Below are 16,888 nucleotides of genomic sequence, written 5' to 3' on the forward strand. Positions count from 1 at the left end.
AGTTGCAGTGCAATAAAACCAGGTGGTCTCTTCTCTATGTGGGCCACTAAAACCTGTTGGGCCAGGGGAATGGGATACACCCCAAGGTGGGAAACAGTACTCCTCAGAGACACTCACCATCCACCAAAGTGAAAAAAAAGCACAAAAACAATTAATTACTTGAAGACAACTTTACTACACTTGTAGAATGTGGGATCATTTCCAAGACTCATTTCCAGAAAAATCTGACCAATTACTTCTCTTCATTACTTTGTCCAGCTGATAAAGATGAAGCAAAGGCACAGGGATGCTAAAAGGGCATACATACCTATTAACACACCATGCAGTTTCAGTGTCATAAATCTCCTGGTGGTAAGGTAGGCCAAGAGTCTCTCAACATCTGCAGTTAGCTGGTTTGCATTATTTACGCCTATAACAATGGTTTATATACGAAGTTACTCTCTCATGCAGCGTAGATAATGCATACAAAGATCTTACTCTAACATGAGACACACATGACCCCTTGGATTTTATTGCTTAAAGCAGTGAACATGAAACTTAACTACAACACAACCCAGGATGAAGATCCAAAATATGAGTGGCAGGAAAACAACTTGCAAGGCCAGGGTTTAGCTGTGCTTTTAAAATGAGGACATACAGACAAATGCTAATTTTTTTTTTGGTCTGGAGAAAAACAATTAGTTAATAGCTAGTTAAATACCAGCTCTGTGGTATAGTAAGCACAAGGCTTGCAGATGAAAGTGCTGCAACCAAAGACGTGAGTTATGTCTACCAACTCAATGAGGCCATATGGAGGAAAAGGGCTCAGTGGGCCCTTGCAGTGATACTTTACTTACATCAGCCACTGAGAAGCAGGGCTAGGGCCAGAGCAAGAAAAACCCTTGACTGGTTGCTTGACGACAGCCTCTTTGATGATCTTTCATGCTAGTGAGAACAAACGGGAACATTTATCACTTAAGTTTCTGAGATTATCAACACCTTTTTGAAGGAGCCTTGCATATTCTTTAAAAAAAAAAAAAAAGGGGGGGGGGGCAGACCAAGAAAAATACAATTTCACTAGGGTTAATCTGTAAATGCAAGACAAAGATTAAGCTCTTCATTGTCATGATGGGTCAGCAGTGAAAGGCTGAACCACCCTCAGATAATAGCCACTACATATGACCTTCAAATTACAGTCCACTGATAGTATGGAGCTGTCACCAAACAATGAGAAGTCAAAAAATGACTACCTCGATGGCAAGAATACACTGACCCCTCAGTCAAGCTTTCCAACCCATCAAAAAGACCCAAAAATGTGCAGCCTAATGGCTGTCCAAATAGTAAGCTATGATTTTCACTAATAACTAACGAAGTTGAGTCTGAACTTAAAACACAGCCCGGAAAAAACAATCCAATTTTTGCAGCACACAATGATATTCATCAGCAGGGACTCCTCTTTAGGGTTGCCACCTTTTAAGTGGGCCAAAGTGGGACATGGGGGTGTAGCTAACATGACACTGGCCACATCCTCTACCATGACATCACCCTATGAGCGGTGAAGGAGATGCTGTTATGGGTACGACGGCTGGCTGCTGGAGTGGCTGGCTGGCTGGCTGCTGGAGTGGCTAGCTGGTTGGTGGGAGTAGCAGCTGGATGGATTTCTGAGTGAATGCATGGCTGGCTGCCTGAATGGATGAATAAATGGCTGGTTAGCTGCATGAATGGATGAATGAATGAATGAATAGCTGGCTAGCTGCATGAGTAGATGAATGAATGAATGGCTAGCTGCATGAAAGGATGAATGAATGACTGGCTGGATGAAAGGATGAATGAATGACTGGCTGGATGAAAGGATGAATGAATGACTGGCTGGATGAAAGGATGAATGAATGAATGGCTGGATGAAAGGATGAATGAATGAATGGCTGGATGAAAGGATGAATGAATGAATGGCTGGATGAAAGGATGAATGAATGAATGGCTGGATGGCTGAATGAATGAATGGCTGGATGGACGGATGGATGGCTGGATGAATGAATGGCTAGATGGATGGGTTAATAGCTGGATGGCTGGCTGGCTGGATGGATGAATAGCTGGATGGCTGGCTGGCTGAATGGATGGATGGCTGGATGGATGGATGGATGGATGGCTGAATGGATGGATGGATGGATGGATGGAAGGCTGAATGGCTGGATGGATGGATGGATGGATGGAAGGCTGAATGGCTGGATGGATAGCTGGTTGACTGAATGGATGGATGGATAGCTGGCTGGCTGAATGGATGGATGGATAGCTGGCTGGCTGAATGGATGGATGGATAGCTGGCTGGCTGAATGGATGGATGGATAGCTGGCTGGCTGAATGGATGGATGGATAGCTGGCTGAATTGCTGGCTGGCTGGCTGAATGAATGAATGAATGAATGAATGAATGAATGACTGGCTGGCTGGATGAATTAATGACTGGCTGGCTGGATGAATGAATGGATAACTGGCTCGTTAGAAAAAAAAAATCTCAATCTTTTTTTTAACGGCTGTAGAAGTGCTTAAAACAAAGCTCTCCTACAGTCGCGATCTTTGCAGTGCTCTTCCTGCCCCAATCCCCACCCCTTTCATGAATTGCAGCCAATTGCTGCATGAATTAAGCACCCGGCAGACCTAATGGGCAGCAGCTTTGCCTGCAGGTCCGGGTTTGGTGACTTAACTGAATTGCTGTGAAAAAGTTGGAAGTAATTGCAGCTTTTCCACGGCAATTCAGTGCCATTGAAAAGAGGGACTTTTCAAGTCCCACTACTTTGCACAGCAGGCAATGGGATGAGGCAGCTCAACCCATGAGCGTCCCGCTGACAACGAGATGGGTGGCAACCTTACTTCACTTCATTCAACAAGAGAGAACAAACACTAGCAGACAGCTGCACTGCAACGTAGAGGTATGTGTTGCACAAACACTCCTATTAGCCAAAGTGTTTCTTGAGCAAACTACAGAAATTCAGTGGAGAGATAAAAGAAAAATCGGACACCAGATCTCAAGCAAGTCTGACAGCAGTATCAATGGCAGCAGCTTCTGAAAAAATACATCTACAGGCACGCTTAACTCATGATGCACATTTAAAACTAAGTGACCAAGCTGGTTAAGCTTACTTAACTCAAATCCTGCAAGCTAGCACAAGCTGATGTACAGTTCCCTCAGACATATGTTGAAAAGTTATGGTTACACAATGGATAAAAAAAAGTACAGTTTTGTACCTACCATAAATGTAGATGTTAGAGTGTATTCACTGTTGCAGTCATTACACTTGGGTTATCCTGCTGGCAGGCGACCCGCAGTCGGCCAGAGATCCAAAGTCTTGGTCCGGGGTCGGTTGCTGTCGCTTCTTCCCTGACGTCAGTGCGCCAGGGGTATATAAGATGCAACCAACGCCATTTTCTTCAGTTTTTCTTGCCCCAGATGTCAGGTGCCCCCAAATAGATAGGCAATACATATTGTTAACCAAAACATACAGTGAATAAAAAACAATACCCTTATCTACAAGCAAATACACCACACAGGTTGTATATAAGTTGTATAGGATAGAAAGGCATAGATAAGTCCCAGCAAAGTAAGTGGGGATGGAGGGTGGGTAACCTGGACTGCAACAGTGAATACACTCTAACATCTACATTTATGGTAGGTACAAAACTGTACTATGTTCATCGTGTTTCACTGTTGCAGTCATTACACTTGGGTTGAATCCCAAAGCTGAGGTTGGGTGGCTGGGTCTATAAAGGATTTGGAGTTGCTATGAGGCCCTGTAGCACTGCAGTGGCAAAGCCTGCTCTGGATTTAGAGTAAAGAGGCAAGTGGTAATGCTTGGTAAAGGTGTGCACTGAAGTTGCAGCTTACAAAATATCCTTGGTTGGTACTCCTCTGAGAAAGGCTGCTGAGGTGGCTGTTGTCCTGGTAGAATGTGGCCTAATGTTGTTAGGCACTGTTTTTCCACGTTGTGTGTACCAGAAACGGATACAGTGTCCTATCCACTTTGAAACGGTTTGCTTTGAAATAGGCTTTCCCTGTGATCCTGCAGTATATGCTACAGTTGCTCAGTTTTCCTGAAAGCTTTTGTTTTGTCCAAGTAGAAATGCAACTGCCTGTGAATGTCCAATGAACGCAGAAGTCTCTCCCCTTTATTCTGGGGATTTGGATAAAATGTTGGCAAGTGAATAGTTTGGTTAAGAGCCACACTGGATACCACCTTTGGCATAAATGTAGGGTTTGTTCTTAAGGAAACCCTGTCTTGATGAAAAATGATGAAAGGTTCCACTGCCATTAATGCTTGTAGCTCAGACTCTTCGTGCTGAAGTTATTGCTAGTAGCAGAGCAGTTTTCCATGACAAAAATTTTAATTCTGCTGAATTGGCTGGCTGAAAAGGAGGTAAAGTTAGTTTTTCCAAGACAAAGTTGAGGTCCCAGGTTGGTGATGGTGCTCTCCGGGGCGGTCTTATGTTTTTAGCCCCTCTGAGGTACTGTCTTAGTAATGGATGTGAGAAAATTGGAGGTTCCGCGTTATAATGAGCTGAAATGGCAGAGGCGTGGATCTTAATTGATGAAAAGGATAGGCCTTTGTCCAGCATCTCAGTTAAGTATTGTAATATCTGAGAAATATTTGGAACAAGAGGGTCAAAGCCTTGAGCCTGGTTCTTCTTCTTCTGAGCAGAGTAGATTTTTGCTGGTGCTGGGCCTCCCAGAATCCAGAATGACACCATGCTAGAGAGAGAGGGGGTTGGCTGGCTGATATCATCTGCCATGCAGCCAGATTATTATTTTTTTGAGCTGGCTGTGCAGGATCTGATTGTTTTGTTGAGTCAGAAGGTGAGGAATTTGAGGTAAAATCCATGCTGGGCCTTGAGCCAAGTTCTTTAAGATTGGGTACCAGTGCTGGCGTGGCCAGTCTGGTGCAATCAGGATCATTTATGGCCTCTCGTCTGGCTTTTAGGAGTACCTTTGAAAGGAGAGGCAGTGGTGGGAAGGCATAAACTTTTAGGGTTTTCCAGCTGAATGAGAGAGCATCCACTTTCCATGCTTGTGTGTGTGGTGAGTCCTTGTGCAGAATTTCTGCAGTTGGCAGTTCAGAGGGGAGGCAAAAAGATCTATGTCTAGGCATCCTCATTTTTGTGTTATCAAGCTGAATACTTGTGGATTTAATTTCCACTCATGAGGATCCATGACGTTTCTGCTAAAGTCTACCAGAGTATTTTTCTTTCCTGGCAGGAATTGTGCTTGCAGATGAATTTGGTAAGTCAGTGCTGTATTCCACAAAGTCATGGCTCGTCTGCAGAGGGGGTAGGAGTGTGTGCCCTCTTGCTTGTTTATGTACCACATAACCTGTGGTATTGTCAGTCTTTAGTAAAAGTTGTCCTGGAAGCAGAAGGTCCTTGAAAGCTGTCAGGGCATTTTGTACTGCTAGCAACTCTTTTTGATTGCTGTGAAGATGCATTTGGTCTGCGGCCCACTTGCCCTGAATACATTTTCCTTCCATATGTGCTCCCCAGGTGTAATCCGATGCATCTGTTGTTGGTGTCTGCCTGGCTGTGGGTAAAGTGAAAGGCTGTCCCTTGTTGTGGTGACATGCCTGTGCCCACCATCAAAACTCCTGTTGAAGGCAGGGAATAAGTGGTATTATTGCTTCCAAACTGTGACAGTGTTGAGTCCAAACACGTTTTTAGATACCATTGTAACTTCCTCATATGCAGTCTGGCATATGGTATTAGTAGTATGCAGGACGCCATGAACCCCAAGGCCTGCAGAATTTTTCTTGCAGGGAGTTGTTTTTTTGTTGCCATCAACTGAAAGTACTGAGTCAGTTGTCTTTGCTTGTCTGGCATGAGATAAGCCATCTGGGCAGTTGTATTTAAGCTTGCACCCAGGAATATTATCTCTTGTGAGGGCACTAGTTTTGACTTATTTTCGTTTATAGTGTATCCTAGGCCCATTAGTAATCTTTTTACAAACGCCAGATGCTTTAGAAGAATGTCCTTGCTCTCTGCTTGAATCATGCAGTCGTCCAGGTATGGATAAATTTGAATTCTTTTTTGTCTGCAAAATGCAATTACTGGTGCCAGGCATTTGTGAAGACCCTGGGCGCAGTAGATAAGCCAAAAGGCAGTGCAGAGAATTGGTAATGTATTGTGCCAGCTATGAATCTGAGGTATCTTCTGCAAATTTGTCTGATTGGGACATGCAGGTATGCCTCTGAGGTCCAAAGTAACAAGCCAAGCCTTCTTGCCCAGCATGGGAAGAAGTTGTTGTAGAGTCAACATTTTGAATTTCGGAACATCCAGGTAAGTATTTAGAATAGATAGGTCCAGTATGGGTCTCCAGGTTTTGTCTTTTCTGGGGACCAAGAAAAGTCGAGTAAAATCCTTGTCCTTCTTCCTGTTGTGGCACTTTTTGAATAGCTCTCATGTCCATGAGGGCTGTAATTTGTTTTTGTGCTTCTGTCCATTGATTTTGTGGCAGGTCTGGCATTCCTTTTGGCCTTGGTAATGTGTGAAAGTGGTAAACCAAAACAGCTGAAATGGAGCAGGAAAAATGGTACTTCAAACGAACAAACATATAAGGAAATTTATTAAAGTTTGTTAAAATGGAGTGCTTTTCGTCTGGTTTAATGACACAGACTTCAGACAATTACTTCTAAAGAGTGTGAAAGTGGAACCTGTAACCTTGAGACACAATATTCAGTACCCATTTGTCTTGTGTGATTATATGCCAATTTTGAGAAAAAAGTGCTAGTTTTCCCCCCTAAGGGAGCTTCCAAAAGGTAAGTGCTTGGCATTTGGAAGGGGAAGTCATTGGGACTGTTTCCTATAAGGTTGTGACTTGTCTTCTCCTCCTTTTGTGGTTGAAGCACCACACTGTCGTGGTCTGTAAGAGCCTTGGGACTGAGATCTGCCTCTTGGGCGTCTGTATCTGCCTCTTTCTGGTCTGACACTGGAAAGGACCAATTTTTTGAAGGCCAATTTCTGCTAAATCTAGGTGGCTGTACCTGTAAGAAATTCTTCACTGTTTGCATAGATTTTGCTTCATCCTCCATTTTCTTTAACACCTCTTCTGCCTTAACACCAAACAAGATATCATGCTGTAAAGGAGCATCCAATAATTTTGCCTTAACATGGTCAGGTAAACTTTGTTCAGATCCTGTAACTGCGGCTCTACAAGACGCCTCTAATGAATCAAAACCACATTGCAGAGTATGTTTTCCCACTTGTTCAGCTGCATGCAATAAATCCTGCATTTCCTTATAATCAGGACCTTCTAAGCTTGTAAGCATATTCTGTTTTAACAGAGACATTAAATATTGTTGGTATTTAAGCATGTGGAACTGGCAATTTAAAGCCATTACTGCTAAAGTTGCAGAAGTGTAAACTTCCTTCCCCCATCTATCCAATGCTCTAGAATCCCTTGTCAGAGGGGACTGGATTTTTAGCAGTGGAAGTCTTTACCCTTTGGGACCCTGGGAAATAGCTTCTGGGTCAGCAGCAGGGTTTTTATAGAGAAATTTGTGAGAGTCAGGGGCTCTGTAGTACCTGTCTGGCTTGACTGGAGCTGGGGGCAAAGAATAAGAAGTTATGTACTCACCATAACGTTCCATCTGAGTAGGTAAACTTAATTTGTCAGCAAACTATGGGAATCGGACCTGAGCCGGCAGTTTTCAACAGCCTTAGATCCGAGCTCCAAGCTCCTCACCCTACCCATAATCCCCTGCCAACTCTGACTCACCCCAGATCAAGTTTGCCCAACAGCAGAAACTGCTAGCAATGATTAATCCCAAGATAAGTGGGTAAAACCCATGGACCTGGGTATGAGAACATTCGCAAGTGAGGGGGCAGGAGGGAGGGACGGTTGCTGACAAATGAAGTTTACCAACTCAGATGGAACGTTATGGTGAGTACATAACTTCTTAATCTGAAGTAGTTAACTTCATTTGTGCAGCAACCTATGGGACAGGATCCCCAGCTACCTGAACCTTGGGCAGCCTTCATGGAAGGATGTTCCGGAGCGCTGTAGAGCCAAAGCATGCTCTCCCTCTGGAGATAATGTCCAATTTATAGTGATTGATAAAGGTATGAGATGAGTCCCAAGTGGCTGCCGAACACATATCATCCAAAGAGACTCTAGCTCTAAAAGCCACAGAGGTAGACAGAGTAGAGTACAGTGGGCATGGACTCCCTGAGGTGCGGGTCTGCCCGAACTTTCGTATGCTAAAAGGATGCACTGTGAAATCCATCTAGAGTGTGTGACTTTAGACACAGATTTACCCAAGTTAAATTTGGCAAAGGAGACGAACAACTGGTCGGATTTCCTATGACCAGATGTCCTGTGGATGTAGAAGCAAAGTTGTCTATGCACATCCAATGAGTGTAACTTGTATTCCCCTTTGTTATGGTAGTTAGGAAAAAAGACCGGCAAGTTGATGGACTGGTTAATATTTGACTCAGAGGCAACCTTGGGGAGAAAGGAGGGATTGGTCCTGAGGTAAACTCTATCCTTGTGAAAGGTCATATATGGGGGTTTTACACAAAGGGCCTGTAGTTCAGAGACCCTTCGAGCCGAGGTGATAGCGACAAGAAAGGCTGTTTTCCATGATAAGAATTTAAGATCTATGGAAGATGCAGGCTCAAATGGGGGAGCTGTCAAGGCCTGAAGCACCAGCGAAATCCCAAGGAGGGACCACCTCCTTCACTGGGGGTCTGAGCAGAAAGGTGCCCTTCAAAAAGGTCTTACACAATTTCGTGGTAATCAAAGGGCCCAATTCATTTCCAACGTGATAATGAGAGATAGCTGCTAGTTGGACCTTGACTGTGGAGGAACTAGCTCCCTGATGAAACAGTCCTAACAGAAAGTCCAATACAGTGGGCAGAGGAGCTGTAAAAGGATCCAAGTTTTTGCGTTCCGCCCAAATGGAGAAACGTTTCCATTTTCTGCTATAGATCTTTCTAGTAGAACGCTTGTGCGTCGCTACTAGAATGGTTTTAACTGGGGAAGAGATACTGGGAGTCCTAGCTATGAGTGGAACTGGAGCAGCCAAGCTGTGAGCTTGAGGTTGTCCACGTTCGGGACTGGGAGATCTAGGGGGTGGGATATTAGATCCGGACGGGGATCCAGAATCCAAAGAGGATTCACCAGAGGAGACCAAAGGTAAGGGAACCAGGTTTGACGAGGCCAAAACGGGGCAATGAGGATTATCCTGCTCCCCAACCGACTGATTTTCTGAAGAAACTTCAGCATCAGAGGAAGAGGAGGGTAAGCATAAAGAAGACTGGGAGGCCAAGCATGCACTAGAGCGTCTCTCGGGGGTTCCCAGGAGGGGGAAATGAGAGCGAAGTAGTCGTAACATTTTGTGTTCGAGGGAGAGGCAAAGAGATTGCAACAGGGTTGTCCCCATTTGGCGAAGATCCGATTCGCTATCTCGGGATTCAGAGACCACTCGTATGGTAACAGGATGATGCGACTTAGTTTGTCCGTTAGGATGTTGGACTGTCCCGGAATGTGCGTTGCTATGAGAAAGCGGTTGGTGGAGATTGCCCATTCCCACACCCTCATGGCCTCTCGACAGAGTGGGTAAGACCTGGTTCCCCCTTGTTCGTTGATGTACCAGACAGACATGTTGTCCGTCTGAATCGCAATCGTTCCTACAGGAAGAAGGTCCTGAAGTGCTTGCAACGCTAACAGCACTGCCCTCATCTCTAGGACGTTGATATGCAGTGAGGTCTCCGTGAGGTCCCACGTGCCTTGGACTGCCCTGCCCGAACAATGCCCCCCCCCACCCGAGGCGGGAGGCGTCCGTGGTCACCGTGGCTAGTGGAGGGGTCATAGAAAAGGGGCGTCCTTGCTGAAGATCCAGAGATTAGAGCCACCATAGGAGGGCCCTCTTGCAGGCCCTGCTGAGGGGAACGGGATGGCTCAGAGGGTAGTGAAGAAGGGACCACTGGACCTGGAGGGTCCATTGTAAGACCCTCATTTTCAAACGTGCCATTGGCAATAGGTTGATTGTTGCCATCGAGCCAAGAGCCCTCAGGACCAATTCCGTCGTGGGAGCTGGAGATTGTAGAATGGCCTGCACAAGTAGCCTCAGGGATAGTAGCCGGTCTGTGGTCAAGAAAGCTAGGAGCTTGTTTGTGTCCAATCTGGCCTCTATGAAGTCTATAGTCTGAGTCGGAGTAAGAGACTACTTCTCTATGCTGATCATGATCCCCAGCCAGGGAGCTAGACGAAGGAAATAGTTTCTGGCTGCACACAGTAGATGCCTTGTCGGGGCGGTCAGGAGCCAGTCGTCCAGGTACGGGAAGACCTGAATTCCCTGGAGCCTCAGGTGAGCCGCTATCACTGCTAACACTTTGGTGAACACCCTGGGGGCTGAGGTGAGACCAAAGGGGAGGACCCTGAATTGAAAATGACTGGCTCCCAGCCGGAAGTGGAGGAACCTCCTGGATCGCCTGTCCATCAGAATGTGGTAGTACGCATCCTTGAGATCTACAGAGCACATCCAATCGTTCTCCTGCAAAAGGGGGAGAATGGATTGAAGAGTGACCATGCGGAACTTCTCTTTGGTTACTGACAGGTTCAGGGAAGAGAGGTCGAGGATCGGTCTTAAGTCCCCCGTCTTTTTTGGCACCAAAAAGAGCCTGGAGTAAAACCCAGACCCGCACTGGTCTGGGGGGACATGTTGGATGGCTCTTTTTTCCAGCAAATGTTGGATTTCCATTGCTGCGGCCTCCCTCTGCTCGGGTGGGACATCGGGGAGGTATCTGGGGCTGTGTGGATAACGAGAAAAGGGAATTTAGTATCCTCTGGATATGATGCAAAGCACCCAGCGGTCTGTCGTGATGGACTCCCAAGCTGCTGGGTGCTTCGAGAAACGCCCCCTCCCCGACTGACTTCACAGTGGAGCAGTCGGGCAACCCCTCAGGGGTGTTGCGTGGGTTGGTCCGAGAAGGGTTCTCTGGATCCAAAGTTTTGCGGACCCCTCTGCCTCTAGGGCAGCGTCCACCCTGCCCTCCTCTGCCGGGGAAGGGCTGGGAGTCCGGAGCGGGACAGGACTGTTGCGACTTTCGGAACCACATCTTCTTCTGTCCCTTTTGGTTCTTAGAGAAGGACCTCTGGGGAGCAGAGAAGCGGACTCCGACGGCAGACATCTTCCCGTCCTTTTCGCTCTGGACCAAGGTATCTCGCACGGTTTTGCTGAAGAGGGTAGAACCATCAAAAGGGGCATTAGCGAACGACGCCTTAAAGGGTTCCGCAAAATCACAGTGTCGGAGCCAGGCCTGACGTCTCATAATGAGGCCCGCTCCGCCGGCTCTAGCGGCTCCTTCCGTGGCATGAGACAGAAGCCGCATAGAGGTGTTAGATATGGATCGTAGAGTGGAAATCCGGGTGGAGTGCAATTGTTTGTCCTCCGCCGACATGGACTCGGGGGGGCGACGCAGCGTACTCTTTAAGGTCCCGCTGCAGTCGGAGCACATGTGCCACGTAGTTCAGTGCCCTCACAGAGAAGGTTGCTGAACTAAACACCCACTTCCCTAGGCGGTCCATCGACCGAGACTCCCTGTTCGGGGGATGAACCGAGGGACTCTCCTGAGCAAGTTCCCTCTTGGTGGCCGCCGCCACCAACATGGCATTTACAGGGGGACCCTTACTCCAGTGGGACTTGTCATTGGGTGGGCTAAGGATCTTGTCTGGGCACTTGGGGACTGGCTCCACAGTGTCCGGCTCCTTCCACGCCTTGGTAGTGATCAAGTCTACCAGGGGTTCAGCCGGAGGGGACACCCAAGAGGTAGACAGGCCTGCTTCAAACGCCTCCAGGAACACGGATTCGTCCGAGGTAGGCTTTGGGGCAGACCACCCCCCCCCCTTATTCTGAGCATCTCTATGATGTCACCAAATTAGACATCTTCGGGGGGTGATCTTGGGAAGCCTTCCCCTTCCTCCAAATCCGTGTCCTTAGTCAAGGTGCCTCCTCTTGCACCTTCGCTTGTGAGGGACCTCCTCGGGGGGGGCTGACCGAGGAGGTCTCACCAGCAACGTCTTGTTCCACTGGAACTACCTGGGACGTCAAAGCAGGCTGTCCCTGGGGCCGGGTGATGGAAGCTGGGCCCAACTGAGAAGGAGTGCAGGGTGGAGCCGTGGCAAGGGTCGGGGGCCTGGAATCCCTCGACAGAACCCTCTCCATCACGTCGAATGCCGAGGAAGAGCTGCTCTCTCTGGGATCCGAAAGCAGACTCTCCCTCGGATTTGACGGATGGATCGGGGCTGGCGCCGAAGCGATCGGATCTGACGGACCGGCATGCTCTGACCCAGAGCCAAAGGCATACCGATACCGCTGGATCCGAAGCTTAGCCCTCAGCTCCGAGAGCTCGGATCCGAAGAAAATGGACTCAACAGACTCGAGGGAAGTGTCAGCGCCGAAGTACCCGAGACTATCGGCGCTGACACACCCCTGACTCCAAGGCTGCCCGGCTCCATAGACTCCGAAACCGGGAAACAGGACAGAGAAGGAGCTATCGGTGCAAAGAAGAGGGTCGAGCTCCCCCCCCGGAGGGGGGAGGGGAGGCAGGAGCACTCCCATCTGCAGTTGGGTCTGGAGGAATCTTATCAACCGGTCCAAATCTGCATCCGTGAGACTTCTCGTAGATCTCGACAAGGCCACTGAGGCGGGGCAGGAGTGTCGCCTCGATGACCTCGAAGGAGATCGGGTCTCCTCCTCCTCAGGACCCGGTGAAAAGCACAGGGACCGGATCCGAGAAGGAGGAGAACCAGAAGACCTGGACCACTTAGCCGGGGGGGCCGAAGCGGAGGCCTCGGCCCGCCACTTGTGGTGCTTCTCCCTCCTCCTTCCTCCTCCTTTCTTTCCTAGCCTCCCTCTCCTACGAGCCTAAGGCGGGAGGTTGAGTCCCGGCTGGGGGGAGGGAAGCAGGAGTGGCAGCCGCTGCGGGAGCCACGGAAGGACCGGAGGTAGAAGCCGAGCCCGGGGGCAGAAGACCCGCCAGAATCAGCTTAGACCTCCGGTCCTTAAGTGCCCTGGGGTTGAACGCTGCACAAATGGTACAACCAGAGGACAGGTGTTCAACCCCAAGGCACAATACACACAGAGTGTGGCCATCCGCTGGGGACAGCTTATGGCCACACTCGGTGCACTTAAACATTATCTTTGGGGCCTCAGACAGACTCAAGAAAGTAACTCACACACACAAGGCCCCAAACACACACACACAACACTGATGGAACCACGAAGGTAGGGGAAGGATAACTAGAATAAAATAAACTAAGAGAGTTTAGACTAAAAAGGGGGCTAAATACACTCTCACACCAAAGATTAAAGAAAAGTTAAAGAAAGTAAAATTTTTTCCTCACAAAGAGAACGAGAACGCCAGGAGACTCTGGATCAAGCTGCTGAACGAAACCATGGCAAACTAGATCTGGGGTCAGTCAGGGTTGGCAGGGGATTATGGGTAGGGGGAGGAGCTTGGAGCTTGGTTCTAAAGCTGTTGAAAACTGCCGGCTTGGATCCGAGGTCAGATCCGATTCCCATAGGTTGCTGCACAAATGAAGTTAACTACTTCAGATTCAAGGGTTAAACTAGATTCGGAGAACACATCATCCACAATATCTAACACAGGCGGAATAGCAAGGGGCCTGTGCTGAGGCAATAAAAGAAAATCTCCGAGCCTTTTCTTGGATTCTGAATAATCCTGGCTCTCCCAATGGAAATGCTCCCCCATGGTATGTAACGTTTCCCCAAAAGAGTAATCCTCAGGAGGACAGGCTGAAGAAATGGATTCTTCAGCATCAGAGTCCTCAAAGGGGGGTATAGAGTATCCCTGGTCTGAAGAGGAGTCAGAGGAAATGGAAACCTGATCAGAAGAGTCATAGTCTGTATCCTGCCTGGGCCTTTTATCAGGAGGGGGATGGGAACCCTTGATCAGAATGATTAGGTCTTCGGCCATTTCGAGCATCTGTTTCTTAGGCATGGAGGACTGTCCAGGAGAATGCTGTACTTGTTTCTTTGTCTTTAATGGTGTTTTAGACTTGGTTGTTGTTTTGAAAGTAAGCTGTGAAGGTCTGAAAACACCCTCAGAAGCCGGTGCCTGCTCAGCGGCTCCGGACCCATCTGAGGGATTAGTTTCCGTAGGCCCAATACCTTGAGTTTCCAGAGGCCTAGTTGTCTCCACATGGAAGTCGGAGGCGGCCTGAGGCTCTGAGGTAGTGGGTGTCAGGGGCTGCGAAAGCGCCTCACTGAGAACCGGCGAACCGGCGACTGGCCTAGAAGAGGCTTCTTCGTCGGTTTTGGACCTCAGATGCCTGTCCCTATCCTTGTCTTTGTGTTTTTTGTGAATTCCAGTTGTCGGTTGTTCAGATGGCATTGTATAATTGAACCTTCGGCCAAAGTAATGCAAAGCAAAATCAAACCGACGTTTAATAGTGCGTTTGTTAAATCTAGCACAAAACCGACAACTAGTGACGTCGTGGTCAAGGCCTACGCATGGAATACAGTAAGAATGAAAATTCTTATGAGGTATTTGCTTCCAACAAGAAGTACAATTATTAACTTTTACTGACATCGGTCTGTGGCAAGAAAAAAAGTTTCCCCAATGGGGTACTTGGCTTTATTGAAGACTTCAGTTCTGAAATTCGAATTAGAAAATCTCAGGAGTCGGCCGACCGGCACTTGTGAATTGCTTTTGCTTCGGGCACCGCGCGGCAAGAAAGACTGGGTAAAAATGGCGTCAGTTGCAGCTTATATACCCCTGGCGCACTGACGTCTGGGAAGAAGCAACAGCAACCGACCCCGGACCAAGACATTGGAACTCTGGCCGACTGCGGGTCGCTTGCCTGCAGGGTAACCCAAGTGTAATGACTGCAACAGTGAAACACTATGAACATCTAACCTCTTCTTGACTACCTACAATGCCACCTGAAGTTTAACATTCTGGTTTACACAAACTATCCTTCTCTTCAGAGTTCACTAGCAAAGAAAAAAAAACAAACCACCAGTTCGATATCATTGGAGGTCTTCCATGCATATTATCTTACAATGTATACCCTTGACACAAGTTAAAATTGCAGTATGTTGCGAATGGCTTTGTTTAACATCAAGGCACAATCCTATGTAAAAAGAATAAGACTGTGCAAAACAATGTGGACAATGTTACAGCAGAAGACTGCAATATGACTTGTAAATAATTGGGCAAGGAGCTGCTTGCACCTTATCTTGAGGAAATGCCTACTTACACGTCAATACTCTTCTGCTGTACAGCAGATGTCTTCTTTGTTGGTGCTGCACCCCTCATCTTCCCTTCTGCATACTGGTCCCTGCAATAAGAATTTTAGTTGGGTCAGTGAACCTGCGCATTATTCCAATTCCTGACACAAAGCAATCACAATTAAGGCAAAGATACATCTGTCTCAAGAAAATAAATTACCTACAGCAATAATGGATAACTTTTTATGATGGACTTCATGCACTAAAAAAAAAATTATCAACTTGGTCAGGCCAGGGTGCTCAAACTCATGTCTCCAAGACATTTGAGCAAGGTAAAAAAGCAATCTATTCCAATTCATCCCATTAACTAACACACTGGGTTTTGACAATTATTTCTACTTTCTCATTTCTTTACATTTAGAACAGTCTCTATAAAACTAAAATACTAAAAGTCCAACAGTGCTAATGCAAGGAAAAATGATGGGAACAAATGACTTAACAGAAAAATGCATGTATAAAAATAGAAAATACACCTGGGTAAAATCTTATCGTAAACAGTAGATGTCTTTCTTTTTATTGTTGCGTATTCTTTACCAAAGTTATTCCCTGTCAAGGGTAACCCAATGTCCAGCCAGTATACCAAAGCCTTATAATTTTACAGATGTTGTATGTTACATGTATGCTCCCTGCTCAAGGAGTAGAGCAAAAAGGTGGCATGCATACATACCACTGTGCTGAAAAACTCCAGGAGGAACAGTAGTGCAAGGAATTGAGAGGAACACATGCATCCAGGAGGAGAGAGAAGAAAAAGAACATAATAGAAGGGGGAGGAGGGAGGGAGCGAATACTAAAACAGTAAAGACAAAGATATATGCTGTTAAGGTAAGTTCTTGCACAACTGTACTATGTCCTTCCACATGACTGTTGAGGTATTCTTTACATAAGGGAGCGTACCAAAGCTCAAGAGGAAACTTGGAAGGAGGAAGGCCCAGAAGAGCCCTCAAGAAACCCATGCAGGATAGCTCCGGCAAAGCCAGCTCTTGCCCTTGAAACAACATCCAGTTTGTAATGCTTAGTGAAAATATGGACAGTGGTCCAAGTACTAGCCTCAAGAATATCTGAGCTGTCTACGCAAATCCAAGGTGGGAAGAAACTTCTCAATAACAGACCGCAGAGAAGGGAAAAAATTAGGACAAAATAATAAGACTAATTAAGAGAGAACTCATTAACCACCTTGGGCATAAAAGGAGAATCAGTATGAAGAGATACCCTGTCCCTATGAAAAAACAAAAAAGGAGGAACAGCCACAACAGCCTGGAGTTCCCATACTCTTTTAGCTGAAGTAAGGGCCAAAAGAACAGTCTTCCACGTACAATGTTGTAAGAAAGCTGAAGAAGCAGGCTCAAAAGCCTGACTCAATTTTTCAAGTACAAAATTAAGGTTCCAGGAAGGTGAAATAGGCTTCCTGGGAGGCCTGATATGAAAGACATATTTAAGAAACTGCTTGACCTCAAACCTAGAGGCCAGAGGAGGAGTGAATGGCAGATGAGCAGAAATAGCGGACAGGTGAACTGTAACAAAAGAATATACTAACCTAGCATGGAGAAATTCACATAAATAAGAGAACCAGAGGGATCTCCACAGAAAGTAGATCCCGATTACGAGCAATGCACCA

General features: G+C 47.0%; 1 protein-coding gene across 1 annotated transcript in view; it reads right to left on the reverse strand.

Annotated features, from left to right (window-relative positions):
* The window catches only part of MORF4L1 (mortality factor 4 like 1), a gene marked incomplete in the record, with an annotated part of 852,677 nt that overhangs the window by 653,022 nt on the left and 182,767 nt on the right, over nucleotides 1-16,888 (reverse strand). Inside the window, 1 exon segment of the mRNA XM_044077694.1 lies at nucleotides 15,243-15,323. Coding sequence (XP_043933629.1) covers nucleotides 15,243-15,301 — 59 coding nt within the window.

Source organism: Protopterus annectens, chromosome 7.part0 (genome assembly GCF_019279795.1).
Source record: "Protopterus annectens isolate FY-2018-M chromosome 7.part0, PAN1.0, whole genome shotgun sequence".
In the NCBI taxonomy this organism is placed as follows: domain Eukaryota; kingdom Metazoa; phylum Chordata; order Ceratodontiformes; family Protopteridae; genus Protopterus; species Protopterus annectens.